The following is a 21,833-nucleotide window of genomic DNA, read 5'->3' as shown; positions in this document are numbered from 1 at the left end:
CAAACTGGGAAATCTTACAGAAAACTTGTACTTTAAAGTACTGGAAAGTCTAGGCTTTGTGCAAAGAGAAAGACGAGATAAATGACAGTTAAGATTCCTTTCTACAAAGTATCCTGAGGCATTGTTTCTGGCTGCTATCTGAATCAAGCCAAAATGGAGGACACCAGAAAGCAGAGTTTGGATTGCTCATCTCTGTGACCCATACATATTTCATATGAATTGTTTTATGGTTTGCTCTATCATAACTAGCTTTTCAATACTACTTCTAAATACTTAGTTCATGTACAGAATTCAAGAAACCAAAGTCCTAAATTTTACCCCCCTAAAAAGCTAAACTATTTCCTAGTATGAAGAAGCTACTAAAGGACTGGGGGAGACTTCAGGGTGGGAGGACCGCCTTTTTCCTGAGTCTGAAGTATTCTGTCTAATTAAAAGAGTAGAATTTATCTTTATTTTTTTCTATCATGTGTTCTATTTCAACACTAATTCAATGATCTGTAATTATCAAAATTTCATAATCTGAAAGCTCATAAGCCTTTGTCCCAATTGTGATGACAACAGGCTATGATATCAATCAGTGCCATTACCAAGGCTGATATATACTAATCTCCCACTCATCAGGTACCTTCAGTGTGAGTTATATAACTCCAAACAGCCCTGGTAACAGTGGCTTATCAATGGTCAGTCTGACTAACTGAGTACCAGAAACTTTCATAATGTCACCATTAGGGAGAATTTCATATTCACAGGGATATGCAGTGTTAGGACAAATTGCCATAATCCTGCAAAAGCATGATCATTCCATTGGCCTTTGTAGCCTCACTGAAATTACAGCATAATTTCCTTCAGGTTTCTGAAATTTTAAAAAAAAGCCTCTAAGACCTCTAAAGGTCAGAAGGCTAGGAATCAGTGATATATCCCAACAGCAGCCATATGCGGTTTTAATGAAGTTTCCACCTTTACATATAAGAGGATATATGTGTTAATGCTGGTGAAATGGAGAGGGCTATCAGGTACAGGCAGGAAGGAAGCAGATGGTTTAGCCAATGAAATCAAGAAAGGTAATAACATCTAATAACAAGGCTAACATTTAATTAGAGCTTTTTATATATTAGGCATCATGCCACATTCTTCACATGGATTATCTCATCTAATCCTCACAACAATGCAGTAAGGTAGAAGAATCATTAGCCTCATTTTACAGGTGAAGATATTGGACTTAGAAATATTAAGTAACTTGTACAGGGTGGCACAGCCACTAAGTAAAGTCAGAATTTCAAACTAGTCAGTGTGACTCCAGAGACCATGCTGGCAGTCTCTTCGCTATGCTGTCACCAAGAGAAGAGAGGGCCAGGTGACAAACCAATTTCTAGTCACCTGAGGTTTCTGCTTGCTCTCATCGAGACTCTTTCCTACCTTTAATGTCTTGGTGCCCACGGTGACTCCTGTCTGCAGCATGCCATCTGCTATGCCTAGTTGGTCCATGTTCAGGAGGAAAGGAGTTACCAAAGTCACATAGGTGGCTCCTGACCATTTCTTGAGAAAATTGAGAGCCCACATTTCAGTAGATCCACCAACATTATCAAGGATAAAATCAAACCTGGAGGGAAAAAATCAAATCAAAACACCCTTGTCAGTCTTCACTCTAGGCTCTGATCCCCTTCACTCGCATCACAAGTTGGCTACAGAGTTTTTCTCAGAGACAGTTCACAAACGATGCTGCACTGTGTCACTAGCCCAGGATGGCTCCTTTGACAGAAAGGACAAAGCCACACCCTGAATTGATGACTTGTCTCCAAAGTAAAACTGAATGTGACTAACCTTCTTTTGTCATCAAAATCATATCATTTTTTAATACTTTTAGAATGACCTAAGTGTTTCTGAACCAGGAGTGATTTTGCTTCCTACAATGCACTCAATAGACCGCACACCAAAAATGTATCAATTAAATATCAATAGTTGAGGAACTTACTGTTAAATGTTGAGGAACCCTGATCTAAGCTTTATAAAAAAAAAAAAAAACCACAAAGCAATCCATTCATTATAAGTCAAAGTATTCTTTTTTGTTTGGTTGGTTTTTGGTGGCACTGGGGAATTGAATCCAGGGCCTCAGGAGTATGAGGCAAGCACTCTACCAATGATCTACATCCCCAGCCCAAAGTATTCTTTAGTGCACACAAGTACTTGAAAGGGTCTCATCTATAAGAACAATTTGATTTTATTCTTGCCATCTTCAGAAACACTTGTAGAAGCATCCTCTTTACCTTCTGGAATTTTGGTTTTATGTACAGCATCAAGGGAATGCATAAATCTCAACAGCCTTTCTTGTCTTCAATTCTGTTCTAACATGTCAAAAAAAATCATCATACTGGAATCCAAAGAACTGACAGATATTCAAATGCTTAAATCTAACCTAAAACTGCTATAATCCCTAAACTCTACTTAAAAGGGATAAAAACCCACTAAAGCTTTTAAATACTTTTGAAAATAAAGATCTATTTAGAGAATGCATGTGTATAAATTAAGTAAATCAATTGATGAATTCCTCTTGGATAAATCTTTTTTCACTTCCCAATTCGTTTGGATAAAGTTAAACATCAAAGGTTCTAAAACCAGCTTTGGCCAACTTTGAGACTTTTGAGTCTTTCAAGGGATTAAATTAAAGAAAGACGAATAAAAATTAACCGATATAAAATGTACAATGACCTTACCAGATGATCATTCTTCTCATAAGAAAAGTTTCTACTTTGTTCCAAACTTTTGATTAAATAAATGTATGAGACTATTAAAAGAAAATTTAAGGGTAGTCCGATATTACAGAACAAGCACTGTCTGAAAAGGAGTTATGGAGGCCAAGTTGTAGACCCACCTCTCTCACTTAGGATTCACAGCATGACTTTGAACATGCAAAAAAATTATCAATCCTCTGTCCCTCATTTTCTCAACTGCATGATAGGGGTAAACTGAAGGACTTCAAAGCCTCTTCTTGCTATAAAATTCTAAGAAGCTGCTACTTAGAAGGAAGAACAAATTACTATAGGTAAATTCAGAGTTGAAACTCTCAGGCAGAAGTTATAAAGATCAATTTAACTTAAGCTGGAGGAGCAGGAGGAAGGGGGAGGGGAAGAGGGAAGAGAGAGGAAAAGAGGTAGAGGAGGAAGAAAAGAAGTAGTAGTAGTCCTAGTAATGGCCTGCATTTATAAGACAGTGAGGTTTCTCTACTGAAAAAGCACAAGCAAAAGGAAAATGGCAACTTGTCAGAGATACTGAGGATGAAACTGGAGCATCACGCCGGGGGGCTAGATTGAGTGTCCTCCAGCCTTCCATCAACCAGGTTCTCTGGAAACAAATTCCAGACATGTCTAACACTTACAGTAGATAGTGGGGAACGAGTTGGCCGTGGCCTCAGGGTCATTCTGCTCCTTCTAGCAGTGGCAGATATGAGGTAACCTGAACTATCACTGTCCAGAAGCCCAGTTTCGGAGACCTGTCACATCCTCACCTCCACATGGGCTTAGACTTTGACATCAGGAGGGTAGCTGTGAGTCCTCAACCATGCCACACCTGCTTATTATGCAAGAGCTTACTATCTGCTGTTAACTCTAGTTGAAACAAGTGTTCTTCTATATTCCCTCAATAATTAATAAAAAAAAAATTACAAAGGGGCTGGGGTTGTGGCTGCGTGGTTGAGCACTTGCCTCACATGTCTGAGGTACTGGGTTTGATCTTCAGCACCACATAAAAATAAATAAATAAAGATATTGTGTCCATCTACAACTAAAAAATATATTTAAAAAAATATTATGAAGCACCTATTATGTGCTACTGCACTATAGTTCCAGGTAGAGGGAGATAGCAGCAAGTAGCACCAAAAAAGGAAAAAAAAAAAAAAAAAGAAAGAAAGAAAAAGAAAAAAAAAATCCTAGTACCATGGCTTGTTCACTGAAGCCTCTGTCTAACTGTTGCTTCCTCAAAGAGGCATTCTTCAACCACTCCACCTATGCCAACCTCCTCTCCAATCACTGACCCTCCCCTTTCCCTGCATCAATTCTCCTCTGAGTACTAATGACCAAAACCTTCTCAAACAGAATGTAAGCTCTATAAAGAGAGGAAAGTGTCTTGTTCACCACTGTACCCAGTGTTTAGAATGGTGCCTGGCAAGTATAGATTCATAAAGAGCAAAAGGAGTAACAGTGTGCTGTCTGCTCCCAGTAGCAGCGCCATATTGCTGTTGGAGCTGGAGGTATTGGCTGAGAAAGGTTAGGCAGTGTCAGGTAGAGTCCCTTTTCCTTTCTTTTCTTTTTTTAATCTATGAAAATATACTTCTATTCAATGTGTACAAGAATAATTGGCTTCTGGAAACTAGTTTTTAAAAAAGGAGATGCCTGTGAAATAGCAGCAGTAAAATTCTCCTATTAGCTTTCCAAATACTCCTGGTTGCACTATCAGCTTCAGCTTTGCCTGGGCTAATGAGGATCAGATTAATAAACTGGAGCTATAGTCAGAGCAATAGGGCTTGTGTCCTGAATCTGCCCTGTTTGGTCCCTCAGGCTAGACCAAACCTGGCATTCAGACACATTGAGGGCATCCACAGTGCTCTATTACCAGTATTGCTCTCACAACCTTATTGAATGCTTAAAGTGTATGTAGTGCTAAGCATGTGTTTTTGAGTACTACTTTATATTCTTCCTGCAGCAACAGATGCCAGAGAAGGGAACACACTTCCAATTTTGCCTTCAGCCCTCTTGTAAACCAACAATAAAAGTACATTAACTTGAAAATTAGCAAAAGGCTATGTAAGCAAAATAACTTCCTCAGTACACATCACATCATGTCACTGTGCTGTATTAACCTCTGGAATTAAAATGGAACCCATCTAAATGACGTCTAATGATGTAGAATGTTTTCAGATTCTTCTCGAAGATTCCAATATGATTGTGAGGCAATCACATAACCTGAGACCTGTATTATCAGTGGGCCTTATGCCCACCTTCCCAATGAGAACATTGCTGTAATACATACAGTTTTAAGGATTTCAACTGTTCTTCCACGCTTCCAGATTTGTAATCAATTACATCATCTGCCCCAAGCTTCCTCACAAGTTCACTGGCATCTTGAGAGCAAACTGCTGTCACATGAGCATTCCACGCTTTCATTATCTGCCAAAGGGAGTGGAAAAATGGACTGCATTAAAAAAAAAAAAAGTTGGCACCATGTATACATATATCACACTAATCTCTAGGGAACTTCAAGAACTTCAACTTAACAAGAACTATAGGAAGTCATCTGTCAAATATTAGTGAAAATGATTTAACTTTTGTTTACTAAGAAAAATCCCAAGAAAGAGATCTCATTTAAACAAAACAGCTAGTCACCTTGTTGGCATAAAGTTTTATCCATCCACCTGGAGAAGAGCTCAGTGTCTCACCAAGATCAGGAAAGACAGAGATGAGCGCCTAAAAATTTGCATTTTCAATGATAAAGTTAAATGGCTGAAATGAAAAATTGCATGTCCTCAGAAAATGACTACTTTAAATGTGTTCAGAAAATTAATGTACAACACCTCTTCATTTGCATTTCCAAAAAGTATTAATGCAGTCTTAAATCAGTGTATCAAAGTAATCAGCTATCAGATGCTTGGCAATATCTGAAAAGGTACTGTTAAGGGGAAAGAAAACATGGCTATTTTATATTTAAAACACAGATCAGGGATCTCCTCTGGAGTAGGAAAACCTAAATAAATGTGTCCAGGCTTTAAAAATGCAGATGACTTAATTTTTAAAATAAGGAATAACTAGATTTTAATAAAAAAGAAAGTTAAATTTTAATGTTATTCAGGATTAAGTATCCAAAAAGCATCCTACTCTAAAACTCCTCTAATTATTTTCTATAGCATCATATAATTATGTTTTTAATTTGAGAATGGTTACTTGAAGTTCATCAAGAAATTTGTGTGCTGATAGTTGCAGATCATAACAGATCAGCTGTTTTCTCAACTTTGTCCTGAGTATCAATTTCCTGAGTTTCCTTCAGACAAATTGCTAAGGGTCACTTGAATATAAGAGAATTGTGTTTTGTTAACTGTGAATCTCCACTCCAGGGCACCCAAAGGTCAGGGCACCCAAAAGTACTAACTAAACATTTGTTAAATACAAAAAATACCTATTAAATACAAAAAAAAGGGGAGGAAGGAGGGTGGGGGAGAAGGTGGGAAGGAGGCAGGAAGCCAGGAGCAGAGGTAAGGGAGAGAGGAAAAGAGAAAAGAAAAGAAACTGGAATACAGCAAGCATTCTAAAAGTTCTTTTAAAGTGACCTTTCCCAATATAAACCACTACCTCATCTGCTTCTCTCAAAAGTTATGACCTTGATTTTAACAGTAATCACTCCTTGCATTTTAAAAAAGTTTTCGCAACCAAATATGCATTTCCTAGTTGCTATAGTTTAGTCTTGTGCATTTTAAAAATGTGATGCCTTTTAAATCTCTCTTAAATTATAGGCTTATCTTCTATCCCTTTGATTTCTTACATTTTATCTACAGAAAAATCCAGGCCATTTGACTTGCAGAGTTTGCCACTGGAATATCTGACTGTACGCTCAGAGGGCAGTTCTGCATGTTGCTCTGTCTTCTGTATTTTTTGCTACTTGGCGGATGGATCTGGAGACTGGATCAGATTCAGTTTCAAACCATGGAAAGTGTCTGGCAAAACTACACAAGGCACATCACGTCTGGTTGTTACTCTTTTTATAATCTCAGCAGTTATTAATGCTCAATATCTATATCTGTTTATTAGTGACTGCAAAACAGTGTGGTTCAAATTCTTTTCTTTTCACTTAGTAGTTGGAATATTTCACAGAGAAACACCTCCCCTCATATGCTACTGGGTTTACTCAGCTGTACAGTTCATATAGAAGAGGCAGAACAAAAGCTTAATTATTTCCCCTTATTTTTCTGTTTATAATAAATTGCTTCTTTATCATCTTCTAAATGTAACCATTTAAAAGAAATATTATCATAATCTCATGAATTTAATTATTATTATTTAAAGCTCAAATTGTCACATCTTTGGGGATTTCTTCAAGTTGGCTCATTCATCTGAGGTGATCAGACTAGTCTTTGATAGTTTCCTTGCTATTTAATATATTCTGGGTTTATTCTTGTACATCTGTGCCCTAGATCTGAACTCTGCCATTTCTCCAAGAAGCCCTAATTCCTTTAATGAGAAATGATATTTCAAGAGATGGCTTTACATACAAACGCACATAAACTACCTCCTGGATTCATATTAAAACTTATAATTCAAATTTGAGACTACAAAGCTTTTATTTAACCTCTTTTCTGTTACATTTGTATCTCCTTTCTTTTATACCTCCTTTGAGAATTCTGCTTCTCAAAGACATAGGATATGAGAGAGAATTAAATCTAAAAAATAATAAAATATACTCTATATTTTTTTCAATTGTATATTACACAAATAACAGTACTGAATAATAGTACTAATAATTTTAACATGTTCTTCTTATTTTCCCCTTTTAAAAAAAATAGTTGCACTATATTTGTTTTTCAAAGCACACAGTTGTAACACACACTATACTCTGACCTTCCAAGCCCCCATTTAGTTTTGTTCCACAGATGACTCTACATTTAACATTTGCCACTAGTCCTTAAAGTGTTTCTCTCATCATTTGCTATTAGAAGCTCATTCTCTAGCATGTTCCTCAGAAAGGGATCAGAAGAACAGTATTTTCCAAGTCGATGCATGTTGAATTGTCCTTTTTACCCTGAAGGCCAGTATTGTTATATACAAAATGCTTGTTCTGCTTTTCTTGGAGTATCTTACATATGTTACTTCATTTTAAAAAAAAAATAAAGTATTACTATCAAAAAGTCTGACAATACAATAGCTAAACTGTGGAAACAGCCTAAATGCCCTTCAATAGATGAATAGATAAAGAAACTGTAATATATATACACAATGAAATACTACTAGCCTTAAAAAAGAATGCAATTATGGCATTTACAGGTAAATGGACAGAATTAGAGAATATCATGCTATGCAAAGTAAGCTAATCCCCAAAAACCAAAGGCCAAATGTCTTCTCTGATAAGTGGATGTGACCCATAATGGATAGGAGGCAAAGGAAGAAGGGAGGAACTTTGGATTGAGTAGAGGGGAGGGAGGAGAGGTGTCAGGCGGAGTGTAGGGGGGGAGATGGTAGAATGATATGGACATTATTGTCCCTATGTATGAATGCACGAAGGGTATGACACTACATCATGTTCAACCAGAGAAATAAAACGCTGTGCTCCATTTGAGTAAAATAATAAAATAAAAAATATTTAAATTTTAAAAAAAAGTCTGGTGATAGGGCCTGGGGATATAACTCGGTGGTACAGCACTTGCCTCTCATTCGAGAGGCACTGGGTTAGACCCTCAGAACAGCAAGAAAAAAAGAAAAGGAAAAGGAAAAAAAATGTCTGATGATTGTCTAATTTTATTTCTTTAATAACTCATATGCTGTTTTCCAGATGTCTAAAGAATATTTTTCTTTTTTTTTTTAAAGGCCAGAAAGTTTACTTGTAACTTTCACCAGTAATACTCATTGTGGTGCATATTCTTAGAGCAGTGATGAGGCTATGTAATACATAGTTTCCAATCATTTAATTTTAGGAGCTTCTCTAATTATAGGTTTTAGCAGCTGTTTTATTCCTGTACTTTGCTTTTCCATGTATCAATCTTGTTTGCCTGTCTTCAATATTTGATACTTTCTTCTTAAATCTGCTTTTTCTTTTGTAATTCATTTTCTACATTCTATTTATCTATATGTGGATATTATGCATTGTGCCTGTCACTGAATTCTTTATAGTTTCATTATGAATTTTTCCAATTCTGATTTACTTTTTTTTCATGGTTGTATCATATTCTTAATGTCTTTAACTTGTTTTGAAGTAGTAAGTTACATTTTGAACTGCGTTGGGAACATGTTTTTGATGTGCTTTCATTGTCTGCAGATATGTTATTCTATCCTTTTTTCTCATTTTCCCCATAATACCCTTTATGTGATTTAACCGTGATATTTTCTATTGTTCTTTCTTTCTTTTTGGCACCAGGGATTAAACCCAGGGGCACTTAACCACTGAGCCACATCCCCAGCCCTTTTTTAAAACAATTTTAAGTTTTTGACACAGGAACCTGCTAAATTGCTTAGGGTCTTGCCAAGTTGCTGAGATTGGCTTTGAACTTGCAATGCTCCTGCCTTAGCCTCCCCAGTTGCTGGGATTATAGGCATGTGCCACTGCACCTGCCTTCTATTACTCATTTTTTTCATTTTATTAAATATTTTTGTTTTGAAATACATAGAAACATGTATAGAATAAAAAGGTACAGCTTAACAAATTACTGCAAAGCAAACATCGTTTAAGACTGAGAACTAGAAAACTAGCATACTCCTGAGCCTTCCAATAAAAACACCCTTATTCCCTAAGAAGTAACAACACTATCAGGGTGCTCAGGAGTACACAGAAAGCATTCCTCCCTGAAAGGGATGCAGCAGAGCCTCCTAGGGCACTTACTAAGTCTAATGTTGGAAAAAGACCCTTTCCCCATTCCAAGGGAGGCTGCATCAAGCTCCCTCCCACAGGAGGAAGCCAGTTGGACATCTGACCTCAACAGCAACAGCCACTCAGCCCCAATCTATTCTTGGAGGCTTGGGGCACTGATTTGTTTTGTCTTATTTTTTGAGATAAAGCTTATAAAGCTCATAAAGTCACCATTTCAAAGTATTCAAACCAGTGGCTTCTAGTACATTCATGATGCTATACAATCATCACCACTAATTCCAGAATATTTTTATCACTTCCAAAGTAAACCTCATGCCTATTAAGCAGTAATTCCCAATCTCCCCACCTCCTCCAGACAACTCATCTGCTCTCCATTTCTATGGATTTGCCTATTCTAGAAATATGATATAAACGATATCACATAATATGTGCCCTTTTATTGGGATTCTTTCACTTAGCATAATGTTTTCAAGGTTCATTCAGGTTAGTATTACACATCAGAATTTCATTCCTTTTTTTGACTGTACAATACATTATATGTATATGCCACATTTTGTTTATTCACTAATCAGTAGATAGACATTAGAGCTTTAGAGCCATTTCCATTGTTTCATTATTATGAATAATCTATGAACATTGGTATATAAGTTTTTGCTTGAGAGTATGTTTCATTTCTCTCAGGTATATACCTGTGAATGAAGTGAAAGGATCACACATTAATTTGATGTTTAACATTTTTTGTTTGTTTTTTGAAATGGGATCTCACCATGTTGCCCAAGATGGCCTCGAATTCCTAGGCTCAAGTGATCCTCCTGTTTCAGCCTCCTGAATGCCTGGGATTATAGGCATGTACCACTGCACTTGACTGTAGTTTTTATCTTGAATGTCCCCTAAACAATCCTGTGTTAAAGGCTTAATTCCCAGATTCATGTTATTGGGAGCTGGTGAAAACTCTAAGAGCTGGGGCCTCACAGACAGTTTCAAGTCACTGGGGTGTGGTCTTGAAGGGGATCATGAGACCCAGGTTCCTTCTTCTTCCTTTCTTCCTTTTTCATGTCTTAGCCTTGAGGAAAAGTTTTACTACATGCTGCCACCATGATGTGCTGCTTCACCACAGGATCAAAAGCAACAGGGCAAGTCAATTAGGAATAAAACCTCTAAAACTTGAGCCAAAATAAACTTTTTCTGTGAAACTTTATTGTCTCAGATATATGTTAACTAACAGAAAGTTGATGAATACAGGGTCAAATTTCTCTACATCCTTGCCAATATTTATCATTTTGTTTTTGTTTTAATTTCAACCATTCTAGTACTAGAATAGTTTTAATCTATATTTCCATGATGACTAATGATATTGAGCATCTTTCCATGGGCTTATAGACCATTTATATATATTCTTTCAAAAATTTCAAATTTTTTTTCTATATTTTAAATTGGGTTGTTTGTATTCTTTTTATTGAGTTTTTAAAGTTTTTTAAATATAGTCTAGATAGTAAACCTTTACCAGATCAATGATTTGCAAATTTTTTCTACAATTCTGTGGACTGCTTTTTCCCTTTCTTAGTGCCCTTTGATGTACCAAAGTTTTAATTTAATTAAGTTCAATTTGCCCACTTTTTCCCTCTATTGCCTGTGCTTTCAGTATCATATCTAAGAATCTTTTGCCAAATCTAAGGAGCTGGGTATTTACTACTGTTTTCTTTTAAGAGTTTTGTGGTATTCGCTCTTTTATTTAGGTCTTTTATCTACTTTTTAATTTTTATTTTTGTATAGATGACATATGGTAGGGTAGGTGGATAGCTATTTGCCCCAGCAGTATTTATGAAGAGACTATTTTTACCTTTGACAAGATCGTGTCAACCTTGTCAAAAATCAAGTTGGGTGAGGTGGTGCAGGCTTGCGATCCCAGAGACTTAGGAGGCTGAGGCAGGGGGATCACAAATTCAAGGCAAACCTGGGTAATTAACAAGACCTTGTCTCAAAGAAAAAATATAAAAGGCTAGGGATATAGCTCAGTGGTAGAGTTCCCTGGATTCAATCCCAGTATCCCCCACCCCCCAAAAATTGTCTAAGATGTATAGGTTCATTTTGGGATGCTTGATTCTATTTCTTTTGCTGTCTTTTCTTATGCTAGCACTCCATGTTTTGATTACTGTGGCTATGTAGTAAGTTTGAAGTTGGGAAGTATGAGTGTTCTTTGTTCTTTTTCAGTATTGTTTGGCATTTTAGGTCCCTTACAATTCTATATGCATTTCAGAATAGGGTTGTCCATTTATGCAAGAAAAACAGATGGTATTTTGATTGGTATTGCATTGAATAAGTAGATCACTTAGAGAGAGTGTTGACATCTTAACAGTATTTTGGCTACCGTGTTTCTATCTATTTTTAGAATTAGCTCATCAATTTCTACAAAAAATCCTGCAGAAATTTGACTGGAAATCAGCCTTGGTTTTGGGCATTGGCTATTTCCTACTAAATTGCAAATTTCCATCTACCTGCACTGTGCATGGTCTTCCTTGATAAAAATTCTTTATTTATTCTATGAGATAACCACCCACTCACTCACTTTAAACCTGTGGACAAGTTAACACTGTCTACCATATTAGAACATTTTCCTCTTAGAAAAGCAAGTAAAATTACAGGACATTTACCAAACCTACCTTTTTCTTGCCTTTTAAGGGAAAGTAATTTTTTTATAATATGTGAATTTATAAATTTACAAATTCATGTAAACAAAATTTTCCTATTCACAATAAATAAAATAAAATAAAAAATTGTTTTACCTGGATTGCAAAAGTACCAACTCCACCTGAAGCTCCCAAGATTAAAATACTGCAAAGCAAAAAAGAAGCCACAATTGAGAATCTTTAGTGGATATAACTGGATAAATCAATATTTTCAAAATGTAATTGGCTCAATGACAATCCTCAAGGCAAATAAAGTTAGTTAGCTTCCCAAGATTACAAAAGGATTTTTATTTTATATTAACCAGAAGCTGTATATGATCAAAACAATTTATGAACTTTTTGTCAAGAATTCCAAATATCAAAATTATTAATAATTTTTTTAGATTAAGAGAAAAGTAAGTTACCATTGCCTTACAATTTTTCTTGGCCCAAATCACCATAGTTTCCTCTACAAGAGGGAGATTTGGGCACTTTTTAGTTTTAGACTTAGCTGCTTTCTATAAAAAAAAAAAAAAAATCACATTCCTAACCACATTCTTGCCAAAGAGGTATAAACATCTTGTGTTCAGACATGTCCTGCCAAGCTCATGAACTGTCATAAACAAAAATAATCTCATTCGTCCTGTTAAAGCAGATGAACATGTCCTATCAGTGCAATCAACCTGTGCTCCAGGCTTTTACCATGTCTACTCACTGTAGCCTCCCTGCCTCCTGAGACCAGAAATGTTTACTCAAGTTTATAAATGAGTGGGGGATACAGGAGAAGGGTGAGATACTGATCCCTTTAAAACTGCAAATCTCCTAAAATAACACTGAAAACTTGGTGCACAGATGTATTGGCAAAGAGGGGTATCTACACCTATCATCTGTTTCTCAAAGAAGTTTGTGATCTATAAAAGATTCAGTGGTTAAAAATCACTGCTTCAGGGCTGGGGATGTGGCTCAAGCGGTAGTGCCCTCGCCTGGCATGTGTGTGGCCTGGGTTCGATTCTCAGCACCACATACAAACAAAGATGTTGTGTCTGCCAAAAACTAAAAAATAAATATTAAAATTCTCTCTCTCTCTCTCTCTCTCTCTAAAAAAAAAAAAAAAACAGTGCTTTACATATGCTTCTATTTTACTCTTGAATTAAGCTACAGTTTCACAGAATTACCCTTGAACTGTAAGGCTTCAGGTGCCCAGAAAATAGTATTTACTGAACTATACTTTGGTGCTATGCTACCAATGGTGGCTGAGGAACATTATAAAATTAACTGCATGGTATTTGACACTATATTAGCTAAGGGAATATTGTTGAGAAAATTCTTCATGAGAATTCTGAGTACCCACAGAAAAATATTTTTCTGAAGACTGATGGAAGTATCTGTACTATTTATCTGTCACTATAAATTGTACAACTGTTAGTTGTAGTTCCTTTTTGTCTTGGCTATTACAAAGTACAAAGAATTCTGCCACCTATCTCTAGCAAGTACATTAATCTTGGAATATGCATGCTGTCTACAATCTCAACTGTAGCTTCATTTCATTTTTTTTCTTTCTTACCCAATCACAGAAAGATGAGTATTACCCTTTATATCTTAAAAGTTACTACTAAAATTTCTAAGCCAGCTCTTTCCTTTGAAATTAATAGCATTGAATACAATTAAAAGAAGTCTCCTTGCAAATTATGTTCCTTTTAGAAGAGTTACTTTCAATTTCACAGAATTATCAATTATGAAGTATAGAAGACACTGAAAATCCACTCTTCTAAGACCCTACAATTCACACAATTTATAGCTTTAGTACTTCCTACATGGGGGAAAATGCAATAAAACTGCCTCAGAGATACAACAAAAATTCATTTACCCAACAAGTCCTCTCAATTTTGCTCATTCTTATTGCAATGTAGCTAGTCAAACTCTTCTTCAAGTTCTTCACAATCAAACCATCTCAAATCTCTGCTTTTACTTTCACTATGACCCTGGTCCCCTCACTCTTTACCCTAAGCCCTATGCATATTGACACATTCCTCCAGGTTCCAAAATGCCTTCACTACTTGCTAAGATGTCTTTTCCCTTAAAGGCCCAAGTGCCAGTTTTCCTCTACAATACCTCTAGTAGAATCCACAATCTGATATCTGCACCAAATCCTGGCATTTGCCATACAGTTACCTCACACAAACATTCTGCTTCCCAAGCTCTTCTGCAGGCACTCAAGGACCTTCTATGATGCCCCACGCTGGCTCTACTCTAGCACATGCCTCAGCAGGTGTTTCTTGATTTTAAAAAGCATCCAGTCAGCACTATCTCCTACAATCAGGGCAAGAATGAAATTTTACCATTTGAATGAGGGGTCACCTGGCTACTTGAAAGTCTGCATTATAGTTTCTTCCAGTAAAGAAAAGCATGAAATTAATTTCTAGTTCTCTCTCAGAGAAGGCTAGAATTAAAGGATACCAAATTTAATGGCTATTTAAGGACTTAACTGCTAGACACATCTCTGGCTTCATTATTGTCAGTTCAGCTCTTCCGCCGTAACTTTTAATTCAAAGCAGCTTCATTTCCTGATATAAAAAAGCAAAATGTTTCTCAGCAGGACTTGGCAGAAGAGGGAGTGGTTCTGCATTAGCAGCTTCAATTCCTGATGTTGCCACCTGATGGCACCCCCAAAGTGCAGAAGAGGCAAGGGGCAGGCCCAAGGAAGTGCTGTTTTCTCATAAAGAAGCCTTGGGGAAGCTTCATTCTCTGGTCCTTTCAAATTCAGTTTTAGGCAGGGTCAACCAGGGCTCATAGTTTTTTTGAACAAAGTAAGTTCCCAAAAGGACAGAGGGCAAAATAAATTTTTAAGTCAGCAATAAACTGATTCGTCATCTAAGGTTTGAAGTCCTGTGGCTAAGGACTCTTCAAAGCTCTTTCAGAGCTCATCTCACAATGGCCCTTCACTTAAGAGCTATTGCTGGAAAATGAAGGTGGAATGAGATGGACATCATTATTCAAAGTACATCTATGAAGACACGAATGGTGTGAATATACTTTGTATACAACCAGAGATATGAAAAATTGTGCTCTATATGTATATTATAAATTGTAATGCATTCTGCTATGATGTATAACAAATTAGAATAAAAAAAAATTTTAAAAAGAGCTCTTGCTGGGAGATGATGGGGAGATGGGGACATCTTTTACCTAGCTTGCATAATGGTCACACTAAACACTCTAATGTCATTGAAGTAGAAGCCTACTTGTTACAGTGAGTAAAAATGTGCTGTATTGTTTGTTGGTTTATATTTTAAAAGTACCTAGGAAATACTATACTTGCAAAAAGCACTCTAATTCAAAATTGTCATGATGTTTAATCACATGCCTCTTTTATTTCCTAGTCTACACAGAAAGCTTCCTTTGAAGTTAGTGGAGACTGCCATAGTGACTGGTATAGAAAAAAATGGGGAAAATGTGAATCATTATTATACTGCTATGCATTCTTAAACCCTAAATTTCATCTTATTCTGACACTTCTATTTATTCTTTGAATTCTCCCTAAACAAACATTTAGGTACTAAAGCAATGTTGGCTTCTTTTTCATGTCTTAGACACTTTTTATTTAGCATTTGGAGCCTAAGTCCTTTAAAATCACAGTTTTTAGTATTATAATCTTCTGAGGCAGGTTATCAACTGCCTTACAAACAAACAAACAAAAATATGACATCACAAAATAGGAGAAGAACCAGGAGGGAATCACCTTTCAAATTTCCACATTCTGGCTTGGCTCCAGAAATCCTTGAATGCCAGGGCTGGCTCTCTGGAGATTCAGGCTCTAGTTTCAGCTCTCTCACTAATGGAACCCCTAGGCCTTGGATTCCTCACCTCTGACATGATGCCCACAGAGGCATAATCTGAGAGTCAATGAAAAACAATTGGTGCTTTCAGCCAATTTAAGCTTATAGTTCATTTTTCTGTCTTTTTAACAGAACCATATGATCTTCATGATTCTTCCTAGACCATATATTTATGGAGGGGAAAAAAAGACAATCGCAAAGATTAGACTGCCATCTATTTTGTCCTAATGGTTTAGAAACAAAGATGATTTAAATACAGCTAAATCTTCCATTAGTAGAAATAAATGGTCTTTAAGAAATAAGAATGATGCTGAAAGTGCATCTCATTTCTCAGCTTTTAAGTCTGGGGGAAGAGATGAGTGAAAGTATGTTAGCATAATTTCAATGAATACAGTAATGGAACTATAAAACAAATCAATCGAATGTGTCCAATGTAGCCTGGATTTGTATGACCTCTTCTTCTAAGCCTCTGTGATTCATATTGACATTTCCCCAATTTACAGGAGAGTTCATTTGTGAATAGGATATTTGGAATTTTAACACATTTCCCATGAAAACAAAGTTATTTATACATTTGGCAAGGTGCCCAGGGTAGTTGGTTCTAAAGGTTTAGCTAACCTATAACAGGCCAAGAATGTCAAACTCGGGATAAGAACAGTTCTATTATCTCAGATCTATTCAGAATTTCAAGGTACTGAAATTTATCTTTCCAAAAGGAAGAGGCAGCAGGACCTATTCCAAATCAGTAGTTTCTTCAATATTACACAGAAATTGCTAGAGGGAAGAAATTCATTTGATGAGTGACAGTAGGGCAGATCTAATAGGGCAGAGAGAGAAGTAGTCTGATCAAAGGACTGATCATGGATCCAATGAAGCTACAGCTTCAGGCCCTTTTCTTACACATGGTCCTGGGAGGAACCCTAGCAATATAGTTTCATGGACATATTCTTTTGTAAACTTTGCAAAAAAAAAAAAAGATATATCCATCACAATCTGTTAATATGGCTCTCTTTCCACTCCTACACTCTACATACTTGCCCTCTTGTCAGGTGATACTAGGTTCGATTAAGGGGAAGCTAACTTGAAATCCATGCATTTCAGTCACCCATAGTTAACTGTGGCCGAGAAATATTAAATACAAAAGTACACAAGTAAATAATTTATTTGTTTTAAGTAACTCTTATTGAAGTATATTTTACAGTTATTCTATTATTAGTATTGCTGTTGATCTTGAACTGTGCCTATTTTATAAATTAAACTTTATCATAGGTATAAATGTATGGGAAAAGACACAGTATATATAGGGTTCAAAACTGTCTGTGGTTCCAGGCTTCCAAGGGCATCCTGCAATGTATCCCCTGATGGATAAAGAGGGACTATTGTATATTTGTTTTACACTTAGAGAGAAACACTGATAAGGTTCACAGTCACTCTTTGCACAGAGTTAAATTATTGCTAGCAGTCCTGGTTTTAAAATGCCATCTAAGAGTATTTCCTAGTTCTTGTGAAATCAACCTACTTAAACCTCATGATATTTTATTAAGATAAGACCAAGTTGGTCAAATTATATTGTTATATTGTGTACATGCCCAAATATATAACAACCAATCCCACCATTATGTACAACTATAATGCACCAATAAAACAAGGCCAGTATAACTGCATTTAGCACTGGATTATGTGAGTAGTGAAGAAGAACAAACAAGATTAAATTAAACAAGGTTTGAGATGTACAGACCAGAAGCCAGTCTTCAAAACATACTTCCAGTTAGAACACTTAAAAAGTTCTAAAATACCATAGGAAAAACATAACAATGTACTAGTTAATAAGTGTTCTTAAGTAAAATCCAGTAGTATTTTTTGGCTTACTTGCTACACAAGAAAACTCGAAATGCCTTGAAATCTTATAGTTCATTTAAAAGAAAAACCTGGAAGTCATTGTTCCAAAGTTGACAACAAACCTAAATTTTACATGGCATGAACAGTAATGAGTTGAGCAGAGGAAAAAGAGGGAGTGGTGTTTAGGAACAATATCAGGTTTTGGTTGCTTTAAATAATATCAGGTTTAAGGTAAATCACACTTAAATGACACAGGGAATATAAAGGAAGAGTCAGGGTGGTACTTGGTTAAGTTCTGTTTTCTACAAGTTGATTTTGACATTCAAATGGAATGTCTAACTAGAACTCAGTGGACAGGTTAGAGTTAGATAAATAGATCTGCAAGTTACTGAACTCTAAATAGAAGCTGGGAGTGCATGAGATAACCCTGGGAGACATAGAGGAATGTCCGAGAACACTGTGAAAACACATTTAAAGGGTTAGAAGGATGAATGCCTTTAAAAAACAATAAGAAATGGTCAAAAAGGCAAGAAAGAAACTAAAGGAGTCTGGTGTCCCTAAAACCACAGAAAAAGTGAGTATTAAGGAAGTGGCCAACAGTGCCAGATACTTCAGAGTAATCAGTTAAAATAAAAAACGGTTAAGCATCACTGGGTTTAGCCACTTAGTCTGCTATGACCCCATGGGAACTGTTGTCTCTTACATGGCAAGGCTGAAAGCTAGATTACAAGGTGCTGAAGAGTAAATGCTTCTAATCTCTTAATTTTTTTTTTTTAAAGTAAAAGTCCAGGAGTGAGGTTCCTATTATTTCTTCAGAAGGATCCCTGGAAAACAGAGGAGAATTCAGGAAGACGCATTTGTATCGCAATACTCCAGCCTTGCTCTTCTCATAATACAACCCAGTCAGGTGCAGATAAAAACAAAGCTCACAGAGGAGGCAGGAGCAGAGTGGGGGGAAACACATGGGTGGTGAGTTGAAAAACGGGCAAGAAAAGGCATTTGAAAGAAGGAAGCCGTTAGAATTACCAGGTAATAATTTTAACTTCAATATAAGCTATTGCTGTGGAGTACAATCTAATTCTGTATAAACAGAATTAATCAGATACCCAATTTATACTTACCTGATAAAATTTCACTATGGTAGAGTCTAATCTCAAAAAAAAAAAAAAAAAATTGAAGCTGGACACAGAGCCTATACCTTTAATTCTGGCAACTTGACTCAGGAGGTTGAGGCAGGAGGATTTCAAGTTCAAGGTCAGCTTGGGCAACTAATCTCAAAGTAAAAAATAAAAAGTGCCAGGAATGTAGCTCATGTAGCTCAGTGGTAAAGTGCCCCTGGTTTCAATACTCAGTATATTAAAAAAAAAATGAACGAAAGAAACTGAAAAGTGTGCCTAAATTTACTGTATTTTCAAATGTATACAACTTTCCTAGGCAGAGCATGAAAAGTACAACTTTCGCAGGCAGAGCATGAAATATTCAAGTCCCAGGACATTACCACTAAAAAAACAAAAAAACAAACAAAAAAACAACAATAACAACAACAAAACCATCAGACTGTACCATATTCAAAAAAATATCAGGTATAACAATTTTACATTTCTTTTTCTATTAATTTCCCCCTCCAGCCTTGCATATGCTAGGCAAGTGCTCTACCACTGAGATAAATCACCTACTTTCTATTCACCTTGAGAGCCCTAATTATATATGTGTTTCTATGAATAAATCATAAAGAAACTATAGATGGGCTGACAGAAAAGGAATACTTTCACTTGACATTTCTGGTGACACCCAAGTGTGGCCAAAGTTGATAATAGCATGCAATACCAAGACTGAATCATCCCCTTGGTTCACTGACACTCAGTTGGTGCAGAAATATAATTAGATAACAATGAAGGAAAACGCAAACACCACTGAATCCTTAGAAAGTTTTGTTTTAATTTTTTAAAAAAGCTGTTAGTAACAAAGAAATCCTATATAATCTTTCAAGGTATTGATGGGTGGTTTTGTTACTATTAATTTTGCTTTTTTTCCCCCTTAATTAGGTGGTTAGAAAAAGAATAGACTATTAGTCCTTAATAACAAACACTGACCTGCTTTGTGCAAACTAAAGCAAGCCTTAATGCTAACAGCTAACAGAAAAGAATATTATTGCTTAGAGAAGCCAAAATGTGCTCCGTCAATCACAATGAATTATCAAATTGAAAAAAATCCACTTTGGACATTAGAACCTCTGAGTTTTTGGTAATATAAAATCCCATTATATAAATTCTTCATTAAAACTATTTTGAGAGGGGATGTAGCTTGTAAAAGTTTAGCTATGAGGTGCCCCCAAAAGCTCATGTGTAGGACAATGCAAAAATTTTCAGAGGTGAAATGATTAGATTATGAGAGATATAGCCTGATCAGTGGATTTACCATTGATGTGGATTAAAAGGGTGGAACTGCAGGCACATAGGGTGTGGCAGAAGAAGTAGGTCATTGGGGGTGTACCTTTGGGGTTTACTTTTTGTCTTTGGTGAACAGAGCTCTCTGGTTCCTGGCTGTCATGTCATGAGCTGCTTTTCTCTGCCATGCTCTTCCATCATGACAGTTTGCTTCACCAGCACAGAGCTATGGAATTGGCTGACCATAGACTGAACCTCTGAAACCATAAGCCAAAATACACTTTTCCTCCCCTACTTTGTTCTTGTCAAGTCTTTTTTGCCACAGCAACAACAACAACAAGAAAAGCTAGCTAAAACAGCTTATGTGATAGAGCACTTGCCTAGCATATAAGAGGTCTAAGGATCCATCCCTAGTAACCCCCCCATACACACATGTATTTTTACACATTTTAAAGTGCTCTTATTGCTTGAGAGTCTCACAAATAAGCAACTGGAGAGAGAGGCCATTATTATAACCCATGGGTAGTAATTTAAATTTAACTGACATTTCTGAGAGCACCAAGTGCAAGTCTATGGTCTAAATATTTATAATGTTTCTGTCCTGCAAAATTCAGGTATTGAAATCCTAATCCCCAAGTGATGGTAATAGATTCTTCATTAAAACTATTTTGAGAGGGGATGTAGCTTGTAATAGTTTAGATATGAGGTGCCCCCAAAAGCTCATGTGTAAGACAATGCAAAAATTTTTGGAGGTGAAATGATTAGATTATGAGAGATATAACCTGATCAGTGGATTTATGCACTAATGTGGATTAAAAGGGTGGAACTGCAGGCACATAGGCAGTGACAGAAGAAGTAGGTCATTGGGGGAGTACCTTTGGGGGAGGCGATTATGTCATACAGTAAAGCCCTCATGAATGGGGTTAGTGCCCTTACAAAAGAGACTCCAAAGAGATTCTGGCCGCTTCTAGGATGTGAGGACATGAAACTCTTGATGAAATAAAAAGTTGGCCCTCACCAGATTGAATCTGTCAGCATCTTGACCTTAAACCTTCCAGCCTCAAGAACTGTGAGAAATAAATTTCTGTTATTTATAAACCATGAGTTTATGGTTTTTGTTTTTATTTTTTGTGTTGTTGTAGCAGTCTAAAAGGACTATGGCTCACGACATAGGCATCCTACAGGTCAGTATGCAGATGAGAATGCAGAAGTTCATGGTGTGGACTACTGAGGTGCTTTACAATGGATTTCACTCTAGTTTGGCTAACATGTGACTAAATCAATAAACAGATCCAATACAATATAAAATAAATAAACACACACACATACATATATAATACATATATAAAATTATCTACTGCCCAAAGCTACAGTGTCCTACACTCAGTAACTAAGAGGAAACTGCAAAGTGACCATGAACAGCATGTGGTCATTTGGTTAGCTAATGGTAGAATGAAGAGCAGGACCCAGGGCTCCAATTTCTCAGTTTCAGACCATTACTGTTTAAACAGACGATAACAGTGTACTAAAGAATTACCCACAAAGCT

General features: G+C 36.3%; 1 protein-coding gene across 1 annotated transcript in view; it reads right to left on the bottom strand.

The window, feature by feature from the left end:
* The window catches only part of Rtn4ip1 (reticulon 4 interacting protein 1), a 44,458-nt gene that overhangs the window by 11,561 nt on the left and 11,064 nt on the right, over positions 1-21,833 (bottom strand). The window contains exons 5-7 of the mRNA XM_005330134.5: positions 12,342-12,390; positions 5,023-5,159; positions 1,417-1,600 (exon numbers count right to left, since the gene is read on the bottom strand). Coding sequence (XP_005330191.1) covers positions 1,417-1,600; positions 5,023-5,159; positions 12,342-12,390 — 370 coding nt within the window. The remainder of the gene's footprint in view (positions 1-1,416; positions 1,601-5,022; positions 5,160-12,341; positions 12,391-21,833) is intronic.

The sequence above is a fragment of the Ictidomys tridecemlineatus genome, chromosome 8 (genome assembly GCF_052094955.1).
Source record: "Ictidomys tridecemlineatus isolate mIctTri1 chromosome 8, mIctTri1.hap1, whole genome shotgun sequence".
In the NCBI taxonomy this organism is placed as follows: domain Eukaryota; kingdom Metazoa; phylum Chordata; class Mammalia; order Rodentia; family Sciuridae; genus Ictidomys; species Ictidomys tridecemlineatus.
This window is presented reverse-complemented; position numbering and strand designations above follow the sequence as displayed.